Source organism: Neoarius graeffei, chromosome 9 (assembly GCF_027579695.1).
Source record: "Neoarius graeffei isolate fNeoGra1 chromosome 9, fNeoGra1.pri, whole genome shotgun sequence".
NCBI classification, from domain to species: Eukaryota; Metazoa; Chordata; class Actinopteri; order Siluriformes; family Ariidae; genus Neoarius; species Neoarius graeffei.
The window spans coordinates 76592650-76607569 of record NC_083577.1 but is presented as its reverse complement, the minus strand read 5'-3'; the positions used below and the strand labels follow the sequence as shown (position 1 = coordinate 76607569).

General features: G+C 40.0%; 1 protein-coding gene across 1 annotated transcript; it reads left to right on the top strand.

Annotated features, from left to right (window-relative positions):
- The first annotated feature begins 283 nt into the window (after positions 1–283).
- On the top strand, positions 284–14068 carry igfbp5b (insulin-like growth factor binding protein 5b). The gene is made up of 4 exons (XM_060930304.1): positions 284–998; positions 9506–9723; positions 9821–9940; positions 10114–14068. Exons 1-4 carry the CDS (start codon positions 662–664, stop codon positions 10246–10248), a joined length of 810 nt encoding a protein of 269 aa, XP_060786287.1. The 5' UTR covers positions 284–661; the 3' UTR covers positions 10249–14068.
- Positions 14069–14920: the final 852 nt, after the last annotated feature.

The window sequence follows — 14920 nt, the reverse complement described above, 5'->3', positions numbered from 1 at the left end:
AAGACACGTGCATGCCGAGGCTATAATTCCTGAAAACGAAAAAGGGAGGAAAAAAACCCACGGTCTCGTCATTTATTAGGGCGTCGGGTCTCTTTGCGTTTCGAACCCCTGTAAACTTGGTATCACTTTAGCCATCAGCGTGAAAGGCGTGATTCTGTTGCTGGAGAGAAAGCGAGAGGGAGGGAATAAAACACGGTGGCGTGTTGCCAAGATGTGGCAAGTGCGCCTCCCTCCAGCGCCGCTCGGTTTCGGCCGTTTTTAAAAAGGCAGGGCGGCCCGCACTCGCTCAGTGTGCTCGCCAAAACTTGTGAAGACGCAGGGAAGAGATCAAGAGCGCAGCCGCAGAAGATAAAACGGCTGCGGGTTCTGGACAGGCTTGCGCGCACGCTGGACCTTACTGGTGCTATCATTATAAACGGAGAATGATCAGAATAGACAGTCTGTTGTAACGTTGTGCAAACAGATCTGCGGATGCTTTTAAAGTGCAACATTTAATGACCTTTCTTTGTGACTTTGGATGCGGACTTTTTTTCTTACAAAGTTTCTAATTGTATTGTAAAATCCGATGACCTGAAGCAAAGGTGCGTCGGAGAGAGTAATTACGAATTGTTCGGAGGTTCTGATCTTATTGGAAAAATAAGAATAAACAATCCTTGACAAAATGCTCCTCAACTTTGTATTCGTGATGGTGCCGTTTCTGTCGGCTGTGTCCCAGTGCTCGGGCTCATATGTGCCATGCGAGCCGTGCGACCAGAAGGCGCTGTCCATGTGCCCTCCCGAGCCCAAAGGCTGTCAGCTGGTGAAGGAGCCCGGCTGCGGCTGTTGCCTCACCTGCGCGCTCGCCGAGAATCAGCCGTGTGGCGTCTACACCAGCACGTGTGCGCACGGACTCCGTTGCCTGCCGCGCGACGGAGAGGAGAAACCACTACACGCACTGCTGCACGGCAGAGGGCTGTGCACCAACGAGAAGGGCTACAAGGCGTCTCATCCGCCTGTGGGTAAGTGCTGGGTCGCTTAGTGCTCCAACCTGAGTGTGATGAGTTCTTAATAGGCACTGGGTGTTAATAATGGCAGTTGGATGCATCAGAGATCACTTGCAACAAAAAAAAATGTTACCAAGCTGTTGACAGATCATGAATACACATTAACGTGTAACATCACTTACTTTGATAGCAGACTATTTCCAAGCCAAATATGGCTGACTTTTGGTGCATAAGTACCAGTTATTTAAATGTGCATAATAATCAGTCAAGAGTGGCCCAGTTATGCGTATTTAAGACTTAAAGGCATTTCGATTGCAGATGGCTCAACTGCAAGTTATACAAGAAAGTGGAATGAAAGCTCCATATGGTCTTATCAAGGTTGAGTTGTGATTAAATATCATTCCACAGCAATATCTGGGCATTGGGCTGTTACTAATTTGCAGTCAGGGATATTGCATATCAATCAGAATCAGATCATTTGTAGTTATTATTGATTTTTGGGACCAGTCATCGCTGTTAAAAATAAATGACGTTGAAAAATTTTGAATGCATTGCCACTCGTTGCCACTTCCATTGCACATTCCATTGCACATTTGGCATTCCTGTATGCTAATAGAATGCAAATGTGTTCTTTGAGCTTCACCTAGATATCCTGAACCTATCCAAACAGTTGACAAATGCACTGCTTTGGCACTTTGCCACAGGGTCAACATACATGAAGCAGAGTTGATATAATAGCCCAGTCCTCAATCCTGGTCCTGCACTCTTCTTGACCTGCACCTGTCTGTTTTTCCCTGTTCTAACACACCCAAATTAACACACAATTTGCTCAGTAATGACATGATGTGGTGAGTCATGTGTGTTGGAGATGAGAAAACACTAAAATATGCAGCAGATGTTGTTGAACCATCCAATGCAAGACCAATTGCAATGGGTGTCTCTTTCCTAGAATGGAAATGCGACTTTCATAGTCGTTCTGTTGATGGAATATTTAGTTTACTTGCAATATATGAAGTATTATGCACTAAAGCTCATTCTTTGGCATTTTGTTCATTATTTAATTACCTGCAGCTGAAGACAGTGAAAACTGTAGGGGGAAGATTTATGGGGCAGCAGATCTTGGTTAGTCTGAATTTAGGTTTACATCTGGGGGTGGTGCAGAGAGTCAGATTACTGTTTAAAGATTAAATCTGACGGGAGGCAGACAACCATGGTTTGGGCATGTGTGCCCAGTGCAGCTGAAAGCTTCAACATGCTCTTTTACACTTTACCTCTTCCCCAGTCTGCATTCTATATATGTTACATATATGAATTATTGTTGTTAGTGTATGGAGCCTGTATTAATATGGGTTTATTTCAACTTGTTGGTTTTATTGTTAAACCATCCCCATCCCACTGCTCCCTGAGGCCATATAAATCCACGAGACAGCATGTGAATGGAATTTGCTCTGTTCTTTAGCAATTGTTTGTAAAAGGGAAGGATAGTTCACAATTTCTTACAAAATGGGAAACAGAAATATGGTTATACTCTACGGTTATGGCTTTGCAGGTTACACACATGCACACCCACGCACATGTGTCAGGGGCTTGACGTGAGTGTGTGTGGAACAGTGCTGTAACAGGAGCAGCTCTTCCCCAGTGTGTGATTGCACAGGGCGCTTGGTCATGCCACAGTGATTCAGCAAAACACATTTGGAGCCACTGTCTAAAGAGCTATAAAAGCACTGGGTAGATTTAGATGGGTGCTTCTTGTCTACTGTAGTGTTTGGTTTCAGCCCATTTTTACCAGATGGACAGGACAGACATTAACGGAGAGGTCAATCATTCTTGACCACAACAGGTTTAGGAGCCTCTGTCTCCTAGTTACCCAATTTTCATTCTTCTAAAGCAATAATTTCACCTCAGGATCACCAAGAAGAAAGAAAATACCAAACTATTTCCACATTATAGGGCAAACCGGAGCATCCTATCTTACACAGTGTAATGAGTCTCTCATATTCACTCTGCTTACAGCACCAAGCAGAACAGTTTTCAGTAATCTGTGTTAGTTCTGACACTGTAAATTACTAATGATAAATGTATATACCAAAGTTTTTTAGTGTTCTGTAAAAAGCTAAAGATTTTTTGTCATCATAAGCCATGCAGGTGTAGCTTATTTGTCAAATCTAACCATAAGTACTTCACCACAGATATCAAATTATGAAATTTATGGGGGTGGGGAGATTGGTGGTGCTCATAACAGCCTACAAAATTTTGATGCCAGATAATAAAAACACTATATCAAGCCATGTATGAAATCAGTATTGCTAGATTATTAGCCATCTACTTTGACATAGTATTTCTTCACATGATTTGCAAGGTCGGGCAGCACGGTGGTGTAGTGGTTAGCGCTGTCGCCTCACAGCAAGAAGGTCCTGGGTTCGATCCCCGTGGCCGGCGAGGGCCTTTCTGTGCGGAGTTTGCATGTTCTCCTCGTGTCCGCGTGGGTTTCCTCCGGGTGCTCCGGTTTCCCCCACAGTCCAAAGACATGCAGGTTAGGTTAACTGGTGACTCTAAATTGACTGTAGGTGTGAATGTGAGTGTGAATGGTTGTCTGTGTCTATGTGTCAGCCCTGTGATGACCTGGCGACTTGTCCAGGGTGTACCCCGCCTTTCGCCCGTAGTCAGCTGGTATAGGCTCCAGCTTGCCTGCGACCCTGTAGAAGGATAAAGCGGCTAGAGATAATGAGATGAGATGAGATGAGATTTGCAAGGTCTTGCCCTGTGTTTGACCATAAATTAGTTGTATTCCTGCTAAAAAATAAAAATCCTGGCATTGAAAAATAAAGGCATCACTGTCTATTAATGTCTAAATTAGCCTAAAACAATGTTTGCTCTTCAAAATTGCTGTCATCTTTTTACAGCCAAAACAAATCCCGTATCAGCACACTATATAGTATGCCAAAACTGTAGCATGTCCTACATTATCTGTTACCATAGAAGGGATAGTATTCTTGGGTTTCAGTCATGTGACTTTTCTTAGCAATTTCACTTCCGGTAAAACAGGTGGTGGTCAAGCAAACCAAAATAGCTGCCGTAGTGCAAACAACTAACGATAATTTATCAGAGTATGCTCGTAATCTAGAAGCCGTTGCTGGCTTTAGATATATTCAGAAGATTGCTATGTGCAATGGAATCGACCCCTACAGTCTGGGAAAGAAGGATTTGTCATATGATCTCGAAAACTACCCTTTAGTCGAGTTCCCCGACATCTCGAACTATCTGGTGTTGCAGACATCCTTCTACACCGCAAAACAGATGAAAGGGTGGAAGAGTATGGAGGCTTACAATTTTTTTGTATATGGCTGGGTAAAGAACCTCGGTTTCAAGTCGCTGACAAATGAATCCTGTATTGTTTTTGCCCGTGTAAGTATGTTTTTTTAAGCTTTTTGTTTGCGTCTTTACAATGAAGCGCTGCAAGTTGAAGTGTAAACAAACAACAGTTTGCTTGATTCTCACTTGTGTTCACTCTTACTAAAAAAAGGACTGTAAAATAACATGGCAAAAAAAGTATTTGGAAAACACTAAGGACATAGCTGAGAGGGATATACAAACCTTTCACGAAGTGGTCACTGCAAACTTGAGCATGCTTCAACTTGGCTTGATTTCAGTGAGAAGTTCAAAAGCCACCTTTCTCGACATCTTTTTGTGAAATCCTGTGTTCATTCACCCTTTTTTTATTAGTTCACTGGGAACCCTGAAGAAACTTTTATCAGTTTCACGGTTTGATTGATTCGAACAACCTAAAACAATGCAAGCATAAGGCATTTTTCATGCGAGCAATGCACCTTCTTCATACAAACGCTTTGTCAATTGAGCTTTGGTTGACCACCAGCTAAAGTTTTGAATAACTAATGAGGCAGATGTGACGTCACATGAAACCCAAGAAGAAAACCCAAAAACAACTATGCTAACACAGTCTTCTGACACAGTCTTGAAATCATCAGCTCACATCACTGATGGTGTAAATGGTCAGTATAGAAGATTGCAGTTGTGTCTAAAACACACTTAATAGTGCTGTTATTACACTTCAGCAGTTGTCATTCTTACCAAAACAGGACATTTAGCATAAGAAGTATGTTTAAATAACTATGCAATGTTTAAGAGATAGGATTTTACCCTGAAATTTTGGAAGTGCTCTCGCTATTGGTGCCTACTGTATGTTTCTGTCCATGGTTACGTTCATCATGTGTGAACCCCTACTTCATAGCAACTGAGGATTTTGAACATAATTTGTTGGACATTTCAGCAGGCAACATAAAGCTTTGACACATCAGAAACTTCACACTTGCCATAAAATATGACTAAATGGTAGCTTGCTACTTGTCCTCTGATCCTCATGAAGGACCTTTGTGTTATATTTCAGCAGACTTCTCTGTCAGAGTTCACAAACAATAATTAAACATGGCTCAAATTTTAAAAGTATGAGCTGCACATGAACAAGCATGTTGTGCACTGACAACCCAGTCTTAACTAATGGACCTTCACCCAAGGCAAAAAAAAAAAAAAAGTCAGAACTTGACATTTGGATGTAGTTTGGTTTTGTACTACTTATTTATGGGTACCTTATGTAATTCCTGGAGGTTGTCCATATTTTAACTGCAATCATGAAGCAACAAAAAGAAGGCAGTTACTTGTACAGCACTAATCGGTGCGTGCTGTGACACTGGAAGGAGCCTTGTGCATACAAGTAGCACTGAAAGCAGCACCCAGATTTCCATCATTAAGATTGGTTTTCATTGCTATATTTCATTGCATAGTTCTACCAAAGTCAGGCTCCAACACATGTCTCAGACAGCCATTCACCTTCTCATACTCAGAGTATGCAAAAGGAGATCCTATTTGGCAAGCTTGAACGCTTTCTTGTAATAAAGTTTAACAGCAATTTGTGCAGTCCACATTTGTCAGCAACACTGGGAAGGCTAGTGGGAAACAGCTGTGCAGGAACTCAGCTACAGAGGTCTGTTCTCCTGAGAATCAAGCAATTGTTGGTTTGTGACATTCATATATTGGTCTTTAAGTGGGAGGCTGTGTAGCTGTTCGAAACAACTGAGCGTTTGCTCTGCTTCCTTTCTATCACTATGACAGGTTATTATAATTCATAGGGACATAAATACAAGTAGAAAACAATCAACTTGACAGGAACAGCATGAGGTTTAGGTGTCAACCTGTTGAAACATCCTGCTCTAAGTTAGAGGATGCACACTTCATACTTTTTCCAAGGAAGGGAAACAAAAGGTGGTTAGTTTCTTGACTATAGCACAGGTTTAACACTAATGAAAATGCATGGAGGAGTTGCACCATGGGCCTAAAAGATAACTTTTGTGCCCATCAATGGAAATTTGAGACAAACCAGCTTCTGACATTTTTTTTTTTAACAAGACCCAAACACAAATGCTTGGTGAGACCACAGACCAAAATTAGGTTTGCATAGGATTACAGTTGCTTATGTCTGCTTGTGAGTTTTTAAATACATGTGACAATAAATCTATGGCAAGTTTGCCTCCTCAGATCATTCATCAGCATTTAATATAGTATTATTCTTTATGCTGTTGCATGGGGAAAAATAGTCTGTATGAAGAAGCTGATAGTGTGGCTATACTTACAGATTCAGAGTGGGATATAATAAGGGATAAAAACTTATACGAGGGATTTTCTGTCATTTGTGTAAAGAAATATTAACATCAGACATCATTTATGTGGCTATGAAAATGCTTTCTGGTGAACAGGTGCCATTTATGCTACGCATGTTGAATTATAATTGTTGTTTCATAGTCTGAATAATATTAACAGGTTACATAGTTTAGGCATGCACTTAATAGAACCAGAGTGACTATAGGGTAAGTTAATGTTTTTTTTTTTTTTTAATTTCACTAAATACACTACAGATCAATGCCAGTCCAGTGTCATATGCATCTTTTCACCCATTATAATGTCATTTTTGTTGTACATTGGCCTGTAGAGAGTAGCTTCTCTCTGGCCTTCTTTGGCCCTTTGTCTGCCTGCTGCTCTGTTTCAGTTGTACAATCATGCTGTGAATTTGGGCCAGCTTTTAAATATTGAGCAGCGGAATCTGGCTTAGGATGTCATGGCTGGCCAGTGACTTGAACAAAGCAATGAATGTAGAGTGACAGATTAGGCCAGTAGTATGCACTCTTTAACAATTATACACTTGTGGACAACTTGCCTTAATAGACTGCAACAACAAAATGGTGCTATGAAGTTGTAATGCTTTGTGCAAAGGGCAGATGGGATTAAAAGCAAAAATTAACTCTGTATAACATAATCAACACAGCAATTCGTAAAGTTAGTAAATCCGCAATTATTAGTCAAGTATAGGAAAATAAATAAAATTTATTTAATTATTAGTCATGAGACAGCAAAAAACTTTGGATATTGATGAAGTATAACTGCCTCATGCATATGTTAATATTTAAACAGAGCCCTATCAAATGCCCCTTGTATTCTTGCTCAGGTCCTCTCGCCTTAATGAAAACTTTGCAAGGCTAAGCATAGAGTCACCAATACCTCTTTCCCATTCATTCCAAAGCTCATTTGAATAGAGGGGCTGCATGTGACATGTCTGGCTTGGCCATGCTCCAGTGTCTTGGCCAGGGCTCAGATATTAAACAGAGACAGTGTAGCCCATCCCAAGCAATTCACTCAGTTAAGGCAGGTTTTCACAACTCAGTGTAATTTTAATATCATAAATACCTTGTTTTGACATTCAAATCTTTTGTGTATCAAGCCTTTTGAAATTTTGAATTTAAATGAAAAGTGTAATTTATTATTATTATTATTATTATTATTATTATTATTATTATTAATACAGACTTGGGTCTATAACTAGCGAGGTACACTGAGCATGGAAAATGTTTGCTTTGCCCACATGTTGAAAAGAAAATAAGATGCACTGGTAGTAAAAAAGTTTAAAACTCTGTCTATTGTTGATTTTTAAACTAAACATACCTGGATATGTGCTCCTTGCTGGCATGCAAAGCCAAATGTGGCACAGTATCATAAACATCAGTCATCAGTCATTTTTATAACTCTAAAAGATGTTCTAAGTATGAGGTTGACTGTGATAGATGCGATTCAGGCCTGCTGGCCTGTCATGAAGCCTGGCTACCAGGAACATTTCAGTGCAGAATTTAGTCTGCCAAGTCATGAGTTGCAAGATTAATTTCAAAGAGTGAACCACTGATCTGATAGCAACTTCAGAAGCCAGGAACCTGGTTCCAGTAATCACCCTTCCCCCATGTCCCTATCCATGGCTGCAGTGTCAGACAAACTCTTTCAACACCAGTCTGCTTGGAACACCCCTCTCTTATACAGAGTGTCACTGTAAACCAGACATTATATAAGAGAAACTAAACCATATAAGCCCCACCTCTTCCACCTTCCCAAAACTAGCTAATGGTGCTGAATGTGGTATGCTATCACATGGCAGTGTCCTTAACAATACTTGACAAATTCCCATTCCAACATTTGACCTGAAACACCTTCTGTTATATTTTTCTTGGATAAATATAGCCACATGTTCATAGTAATGCCTAAATCTGCTGTGTTCAGGGATTATTTATATACTTACTCTACTGTAAAACCTGCTGGCGAAATTATGTCTGGTTTAGGTTTAGGTCTTGAGAACTCAGCCAGATCTTTTTTGCAGTAAAATATTTACTTTCATGAAATGCTCTTGGCCTGTTTTTCCTCAACATCATTAGCTGCAGGTTTGCTGTAGACATTATATTAAGTAGTAGACCTCCCTTCAAAATGCGTTGGTTCTCTGAGCAGTTCACGCCATACAGAACATGGCTGCTGAGACTTTAAAGGATCTAAGTATAGTTTAAAAGACTACCAAGCCTTTGGGAAGTTCCATTCTTCAACTAAAAGTGCTACAGTTATGGCTGAAATTTGTTATCAAATAAATGGAAAATATCTTGCAAATTCAACTCTCAAGCATGTGGTACACTAAGAAAGTAAATCAAGTAAAGTGGATTATTATTATTGGCCTTTTGTAGGTAGTCTCAGTTTCATTTGCATGTTCTGCCAAATGCTTGCCTTGATTTGTAATTCTCATAAAGCAGCATTTAATGATGATTTAATGCTATTTGGCCACATTGGTGGCTATTGGCTGTTTACGTAATAATGAAGTGAAGTCCCAGTGAGAGTAAAACTCCATTTCAGGCACCTTGTTCAGTTTTGGGTAGGAATTTAGGGATTTGTATGGGAGGGATCAGGGCTTGTCATCACCTGCTGATCCCTTTCCACCTCTGTAAACAAATGCAAAGGAAACATTTAGCAGGAAAGCAGTTGGTTTCAGGTTTAAAACACCAATCAGACTGTGAAATTGGAATTGGTCTCAAGACTTTTTTTTTTTTTTGTCAAATTTCATTCCTCTGAGCTAGGGCATGCAGGTTTGCTAAAAGTGTTAGTTGTGAGAAGTGAAGTTCATCATTTGTTGATCACTGTGTTCTCTGCAGATCGTGAGTCTAAAGAGCATGATGAGGCAATAAAGATTGACACAACAGAGGAGCAGCTGCCCCCAGCCAAAGTGCCCATTAATCCTAAGCAAGACCTAATCACCAGCAAGAAGCAGGCTGCCATGCGCAAGGACAGGAAGAAGCAGCAGGAGAAGCTGAGGTCCATGGGTTCGCCGGACTACTCACCACTTCCAGTTGACAAGCACGAAACTGAATTTGTAAGTTACAGTGAGGGAATGGAAAATGGGAAGAATGTCACTGATTGCTAATGACTAACTGATTGTTGTTACATGTGTGTTGTGCTGAATTATAAAGGGTCCATGTAGAAGAAAGCTGGACGGGATCATAAGGGGACTGAAAGACACCTCCCGCATTGTGGCTCTCTCTCTTTATCTGCCCAACTGTGACAAGAAGGGCTTCTTCAAACGCAAGCAGGTGTGGATTTAGTCTTTAAGGGTTTTGATGTCATACAAGTTATGTCAACTTACAGATTAATAGAATAATAATTTAAAAGAATATTAACTTAAAGTAATGAGTGTCTGGTATTTGTTACAGATAGTTATTTAACACCTCTTTCAATCTCTCCCTCCCACTCAATCCACATTTAGTGTAAGCCCTCACGTGGTCGGAAACGGGGAATATGCTGGTGCGTGGACAAATATGGAGTGCAGTTGCCAGGGACTGACTACAGTGGAGGAAACATCCAGTGCAAAGACATGGAGCCTGGCAACAACAACGAGTGAGGAGGGATACACCATGATCACCTAAGCCGAGGCTCACCTCCTTCTTTCCTTCCCACCTGTCCTCCCGCCAGTCACTCTATGATTTTGATCCAAAAAGAAGAAACAAAACACAAACAAATTTGAACAAAAACAAATGATAAACTTTTTTTGACTGAGCGCTCATCTCTAACTTGGGGTACCCAGTTAATCAGAGGGCCTCTGCTGTGTTAAGAGCTGGGTCCCAGCAAAAGATTTTTAAAAATATATACATTCAATTATATATTTTTATAGAGGCTGGGGTTTGAGTACCATACTTGTTAACATACAGGAAAAAAGAGCATATGGTATGTTAATTATTACCAGCGCTATCTTGATCTTTTACATCTTTGAGGTTGAGGTGTCAGAGGAAATAGCTCAAACTCTTATTATTGAAAGAACTATAAAATGTTTAGTTTGTTTTCCAAAAAAGAAATAATAATAATAATGTCATAGGGATGTGCTGATAGAGCTCTCTCTATATGGCTATTTGGTCCTGTTAGAGCACTTATTGGGAAAACCTTGGAAATGTGTAACTTCACCAAGTTCAGTGTATGTGTGTGTGTGTGTGTGTGAATATATATGTATGTCTTTGTATGTGTGAATGTGAATGTGCAGCTGCATGAAAGAGAAACATGGTGGACACTTTTTTTGGAATATGTCCCTTTTTTCCACCACATGAGTGTGTGGCAAAATCCCCATGCCCCCTGAGAGCAGTTATTGAGTAGGCTCATTGCTAGTTGCTAGCATTCTCTCACTGGCCCACTCTTTGGGAGAACGATGGTGTAGGAATTGAAATTCCAAGTAAGTTTGACATACTTGTCTCAGTGACTCTGTGACTGTGTAGCTTGCCTAAAATGCCAACTGTGCCTATGTAACCTGATGCTGGCGTGCAGACTGATCCAGGTGAATGGATAGTTGATGTGTTGGCTGTGGCCTGAGGTCCTGTCATGTCCAACGTCTTCACAGATTCTTTGGTCGAAGAGCATAAAAGAAATGTCCACATCCAAACTCATCTGGCACCCATTTTGCAGCACAAGTAACAGTATCCAAACTGGGACACTTGGTGTTATGGTCTGAGACAGATTTCAATGGTCTGACACTAACTTTCCCAGAATTTGGACTTGAAGTAACTTGACTTTGATGGACATTCACTTTTGAAAGTGGTGGCTTCTTTCTCAGCCTGTGACAAGTTTTTAGAATAGTCTTCTTTTATTATTTTTGCCTTCAGTGAAGTATCAACTTATCCGCTTATGAGCCATTTCCTAGACCAAGTGCTTTCACTGAACTGAGTGACACCTTGGCGTAGTATAATACCGTTAACTGTAGATTGATGAATGTTTTATGAGGAACCATTATCAGGAATTGCTGCTTGGAAAACACAGTGCTTGGAAAACACAGTGCATTTTAGCATGTTTTCATTGTTACAACCTTTGGTGTAATCTGTTTTCATTGTTACAGCCACCAAGGTCTTCCCCAGTCCTCCCCAACCATCCCACCCCTAACTTTTTTTTTTTCCCCAAGCCACACAACTACTGTGTGTTGTTCTTGAAATTCTATCTTCAGCATGACATAAGTGTACCTTTTGCTTTTTAAAGGGTTTCATTTGAAAAAGAAGGCACATTTAACTACCATTGTCATTCAGTGCATTGAGAGTTTTATGTGAGTCTGTGTGTGTTTTAGTGCCTTTCTACATACAAATACATTTGAATAGTGACGTGAACGTTACACAATAGCCAAGGGGATAAAATTGGTTAATCATTATGTACTGACGAGGGTCCTCAGTCTCTTTCAGATGTATATGTCAAAGATATTTCTGTCATGCCATGACTATTTTAAATCATTATGTAAAATCCCTAGCTGTGAAAGGGAAGCTAGTGGGTACACCTATGTCTCTCATTGATTGTTTTTATTATTATTTTTTATCTCAAAGAATAAGCTGAATTTTGAGACTGCAAGTATATGTAATTGCTTGAGATAGTAGTTCGAGTTGTTTTCAGTCAAGCTACATATGAACAGGGATACACAGAGGCCTTCACGGCCTGCACAGGCTGGTGATTCTTTAGCAGAAAAATCAGCAAGAAAAGCCATTCCCTGCCACAGTGGTTCTGCTCAGATCTTATTACAGAGCTCATGTGATCGTAGTTTCATGGCTGGGAGGGGGCCAGTAATGCTTGACACAATAAGATAGATGAGACGCTACTCCACTAAGCTTGCCTCTAGTGCTGCTGCTTCTCTCTGCTATTGATAGCTACACCATTATCAAAAAGAAGACAAAGAACCACAGGTCGACAGAAAGTCCCAACGGCATGTCTAAATGGAAAAATGAGTGATGAGAGACTCTCAAAGTATGGAGAGAAAAGAGAGAGAGTTTTTCGGGGTGAAGGTTATAAACAGTCCTTCACAGGTGTTTTAAATGAGTTATTGAGGAGGTGTTGTTCACTATTATTGCACAAATGGCCTCTGAGGAGGAGGCTAGAGCATTTGCCAGCATTATCCAGGTCCTGATTTGTGCTCAGAGCCCCCTCCCACTTTTTTCTTTCTTTCTTTTTTTTTTTTTTAAGCAGCTTGCACTTATGTATTTACAATTTTTTTTATTATTGCCATATGACAGCTTCCTCCTAGCAGTGCTGACTCCAAAGCACATCTCAGATCAGGTGTAGGAGAAGCAGGAACAGGCCTCAGATACAAACCCTGCCTGGGGACTTTTGACAGGGGCTTTAGTGGCCCAAGCCTGACAACCACCTCTTCATCTGGTGGGGGAAAAATGACAACATTAAAATACACAGCTATTGATCTCAGTCCAATCTCTACTCATCTACTCTTACAGCTACTGGACTATGTGCCTCAGTGGCACCCAGGGAGAGGGAGGGAAGGTGAGAGCCCCAGGCCATGTTCAAGTGGGGCCCAACAAGAATACACACCACAAGACACATCACAATAGATACCATTAGCAGGCTAGGCAATGGGGGTCTCAGAATCTGTGAGGCAGGTACAAGCAGCGAGTGGTAAATCAGTGACTGCTCTTCTGGTCTTGGAACTGACATCAAAGGATGTAGGAAATGCTTTCTCATAGCTTAGATGTGGTTCATGATTGAATCATGTGCATAGAAGTGATACAGCCAAGGGCCTGTTGATTTGTTTTGTGTTTTACTACAAAATTCTAAACAGTGAATTGCAAAAAATGGTGGTTTTTTTCCGCATCAACCAAAGACAATAGACTAAAACAAATGTCACTTCATTCTGAATCACCATTATAGACTAAATCTCATCATAGAGATAAGATGCTACTCTCATTTACTGAGATGCTTTAATAATATGTAAAGTGTTTATAAAGAAGAATAGTCACATCAAGCCAATATAAGCCACTGTGACGTTGCTTGGTGCCTTCGCCAGATTCCGAATCTTCAAAATGGTTAGATGAATACAATATTCACAACTCATCATACAGTAGTATTACAGCTTTCTTTCTGAATCACTAACAGTTTCTTCTTCTTCTTGTTTTTCTTTTTTGTGGATGAGAAGACTTGATGATTGACATTGACACGTGGCCTAACATGGCGTTTTGAAAGAAAAAAAAAACACAGATAAACAAAAAACACCCATTTGTGGCAGGAGGACCGTGAAAATGTTCAGCATTTGGAACTCTTAATAAACAGATAAAAAGAAAAAAAAACTCAAATTATTAAGAAAGTAAATATCACTGTAATATTTATTCAACTTGTAATTTATGTACTCTTTTAACCTTTGTCTTTTTTTGTTATGACAAAGCATTTATTTAAATAAAGTTATGTATTCATTTAAACTCCTGTGTTCTACACATTCTTCTTATTATTGAAAACTTATTTGTGTGCATTCTATCACATCTGTTTGTTCAAAATGGAACATTAATTATATGTTCACCATACATGAAACTTAATTTACAATAGGCAAATAAGATATGAATGTGCATGCTAGTATGTCTTGGTATATAAACGAGTCATGACATATCAATCATTTCAACACAACATTCTTTGCTTTTTTGTATAAACAATACAAGTTATTGTTGGTGGATATGTTTATTGTTGAGAGATGAAACACTGCAGATTGTAGGTTTATTTTGAATGCAGACTTTACATTAAAGTCCTGCCCCAAGGCCAGTCACCTGGTTTTGTCCAAAAAGGCTGCACAGGAACTCCTAGGAAGTCATTTAATAGGAGCCCCAACTTCAAGGAGAAACAGACCAACACAATGAAAAAAGTGATTCAAATTATGACAGTATCCAACATCACAGAGTGATTCTGCAGGGTGATATTCCAGAAATACCACCTTCAACTACAGGGAAAGTGTGTCAGAGCAAGTTAGCATAAATTCATGCCACATGGCTTCAGTGTGATCCATAGCTGTTAAAGTCAGTGGTGGCTATGAGAGACAAATCTCAAGCTAATTTACCAAACAGAAACATCTGCTAAACACAAACACTGAGGGTTTTTTTTAATTGTTTTTGTTTTGTTTATTTTTAGTAATACTTTTTTTTTACTGTAATTCAACAGCTATACTTCCTGGAATAAGTGGAAAGCATAACCGATAAGTAGGTATCCAGATGTGACTCACACACTTATGCTAAGATGGGCTAGTATTCTTTCAAAAGAGTCACAGGAAGGAAGCAGATTCAGCA

Coding starts and splice junctions, on each gene's coding strand:
- igfbp5b (XM_060930304.1), top strand. CDS start 662: ATGCTCCTCAACTTTGTATTCGTGATGGTGCCGTTTCTGTCGGCTGTG. Junction 999..9,505: donor GGCGTCTCATCCGCCTGTGG/GTAAGTGCTGGG, acceptor TGTTCTCTGCAG/ATCGTGAGTCTAAAGAGCAT. Junction 9,941..10,113: donor GCTTCTTCAAACGCAAGCAG/GTGTGGATTTAG, acceptor ATCCACATTTAG/TGTAAGCCCTCACGTGGTCG.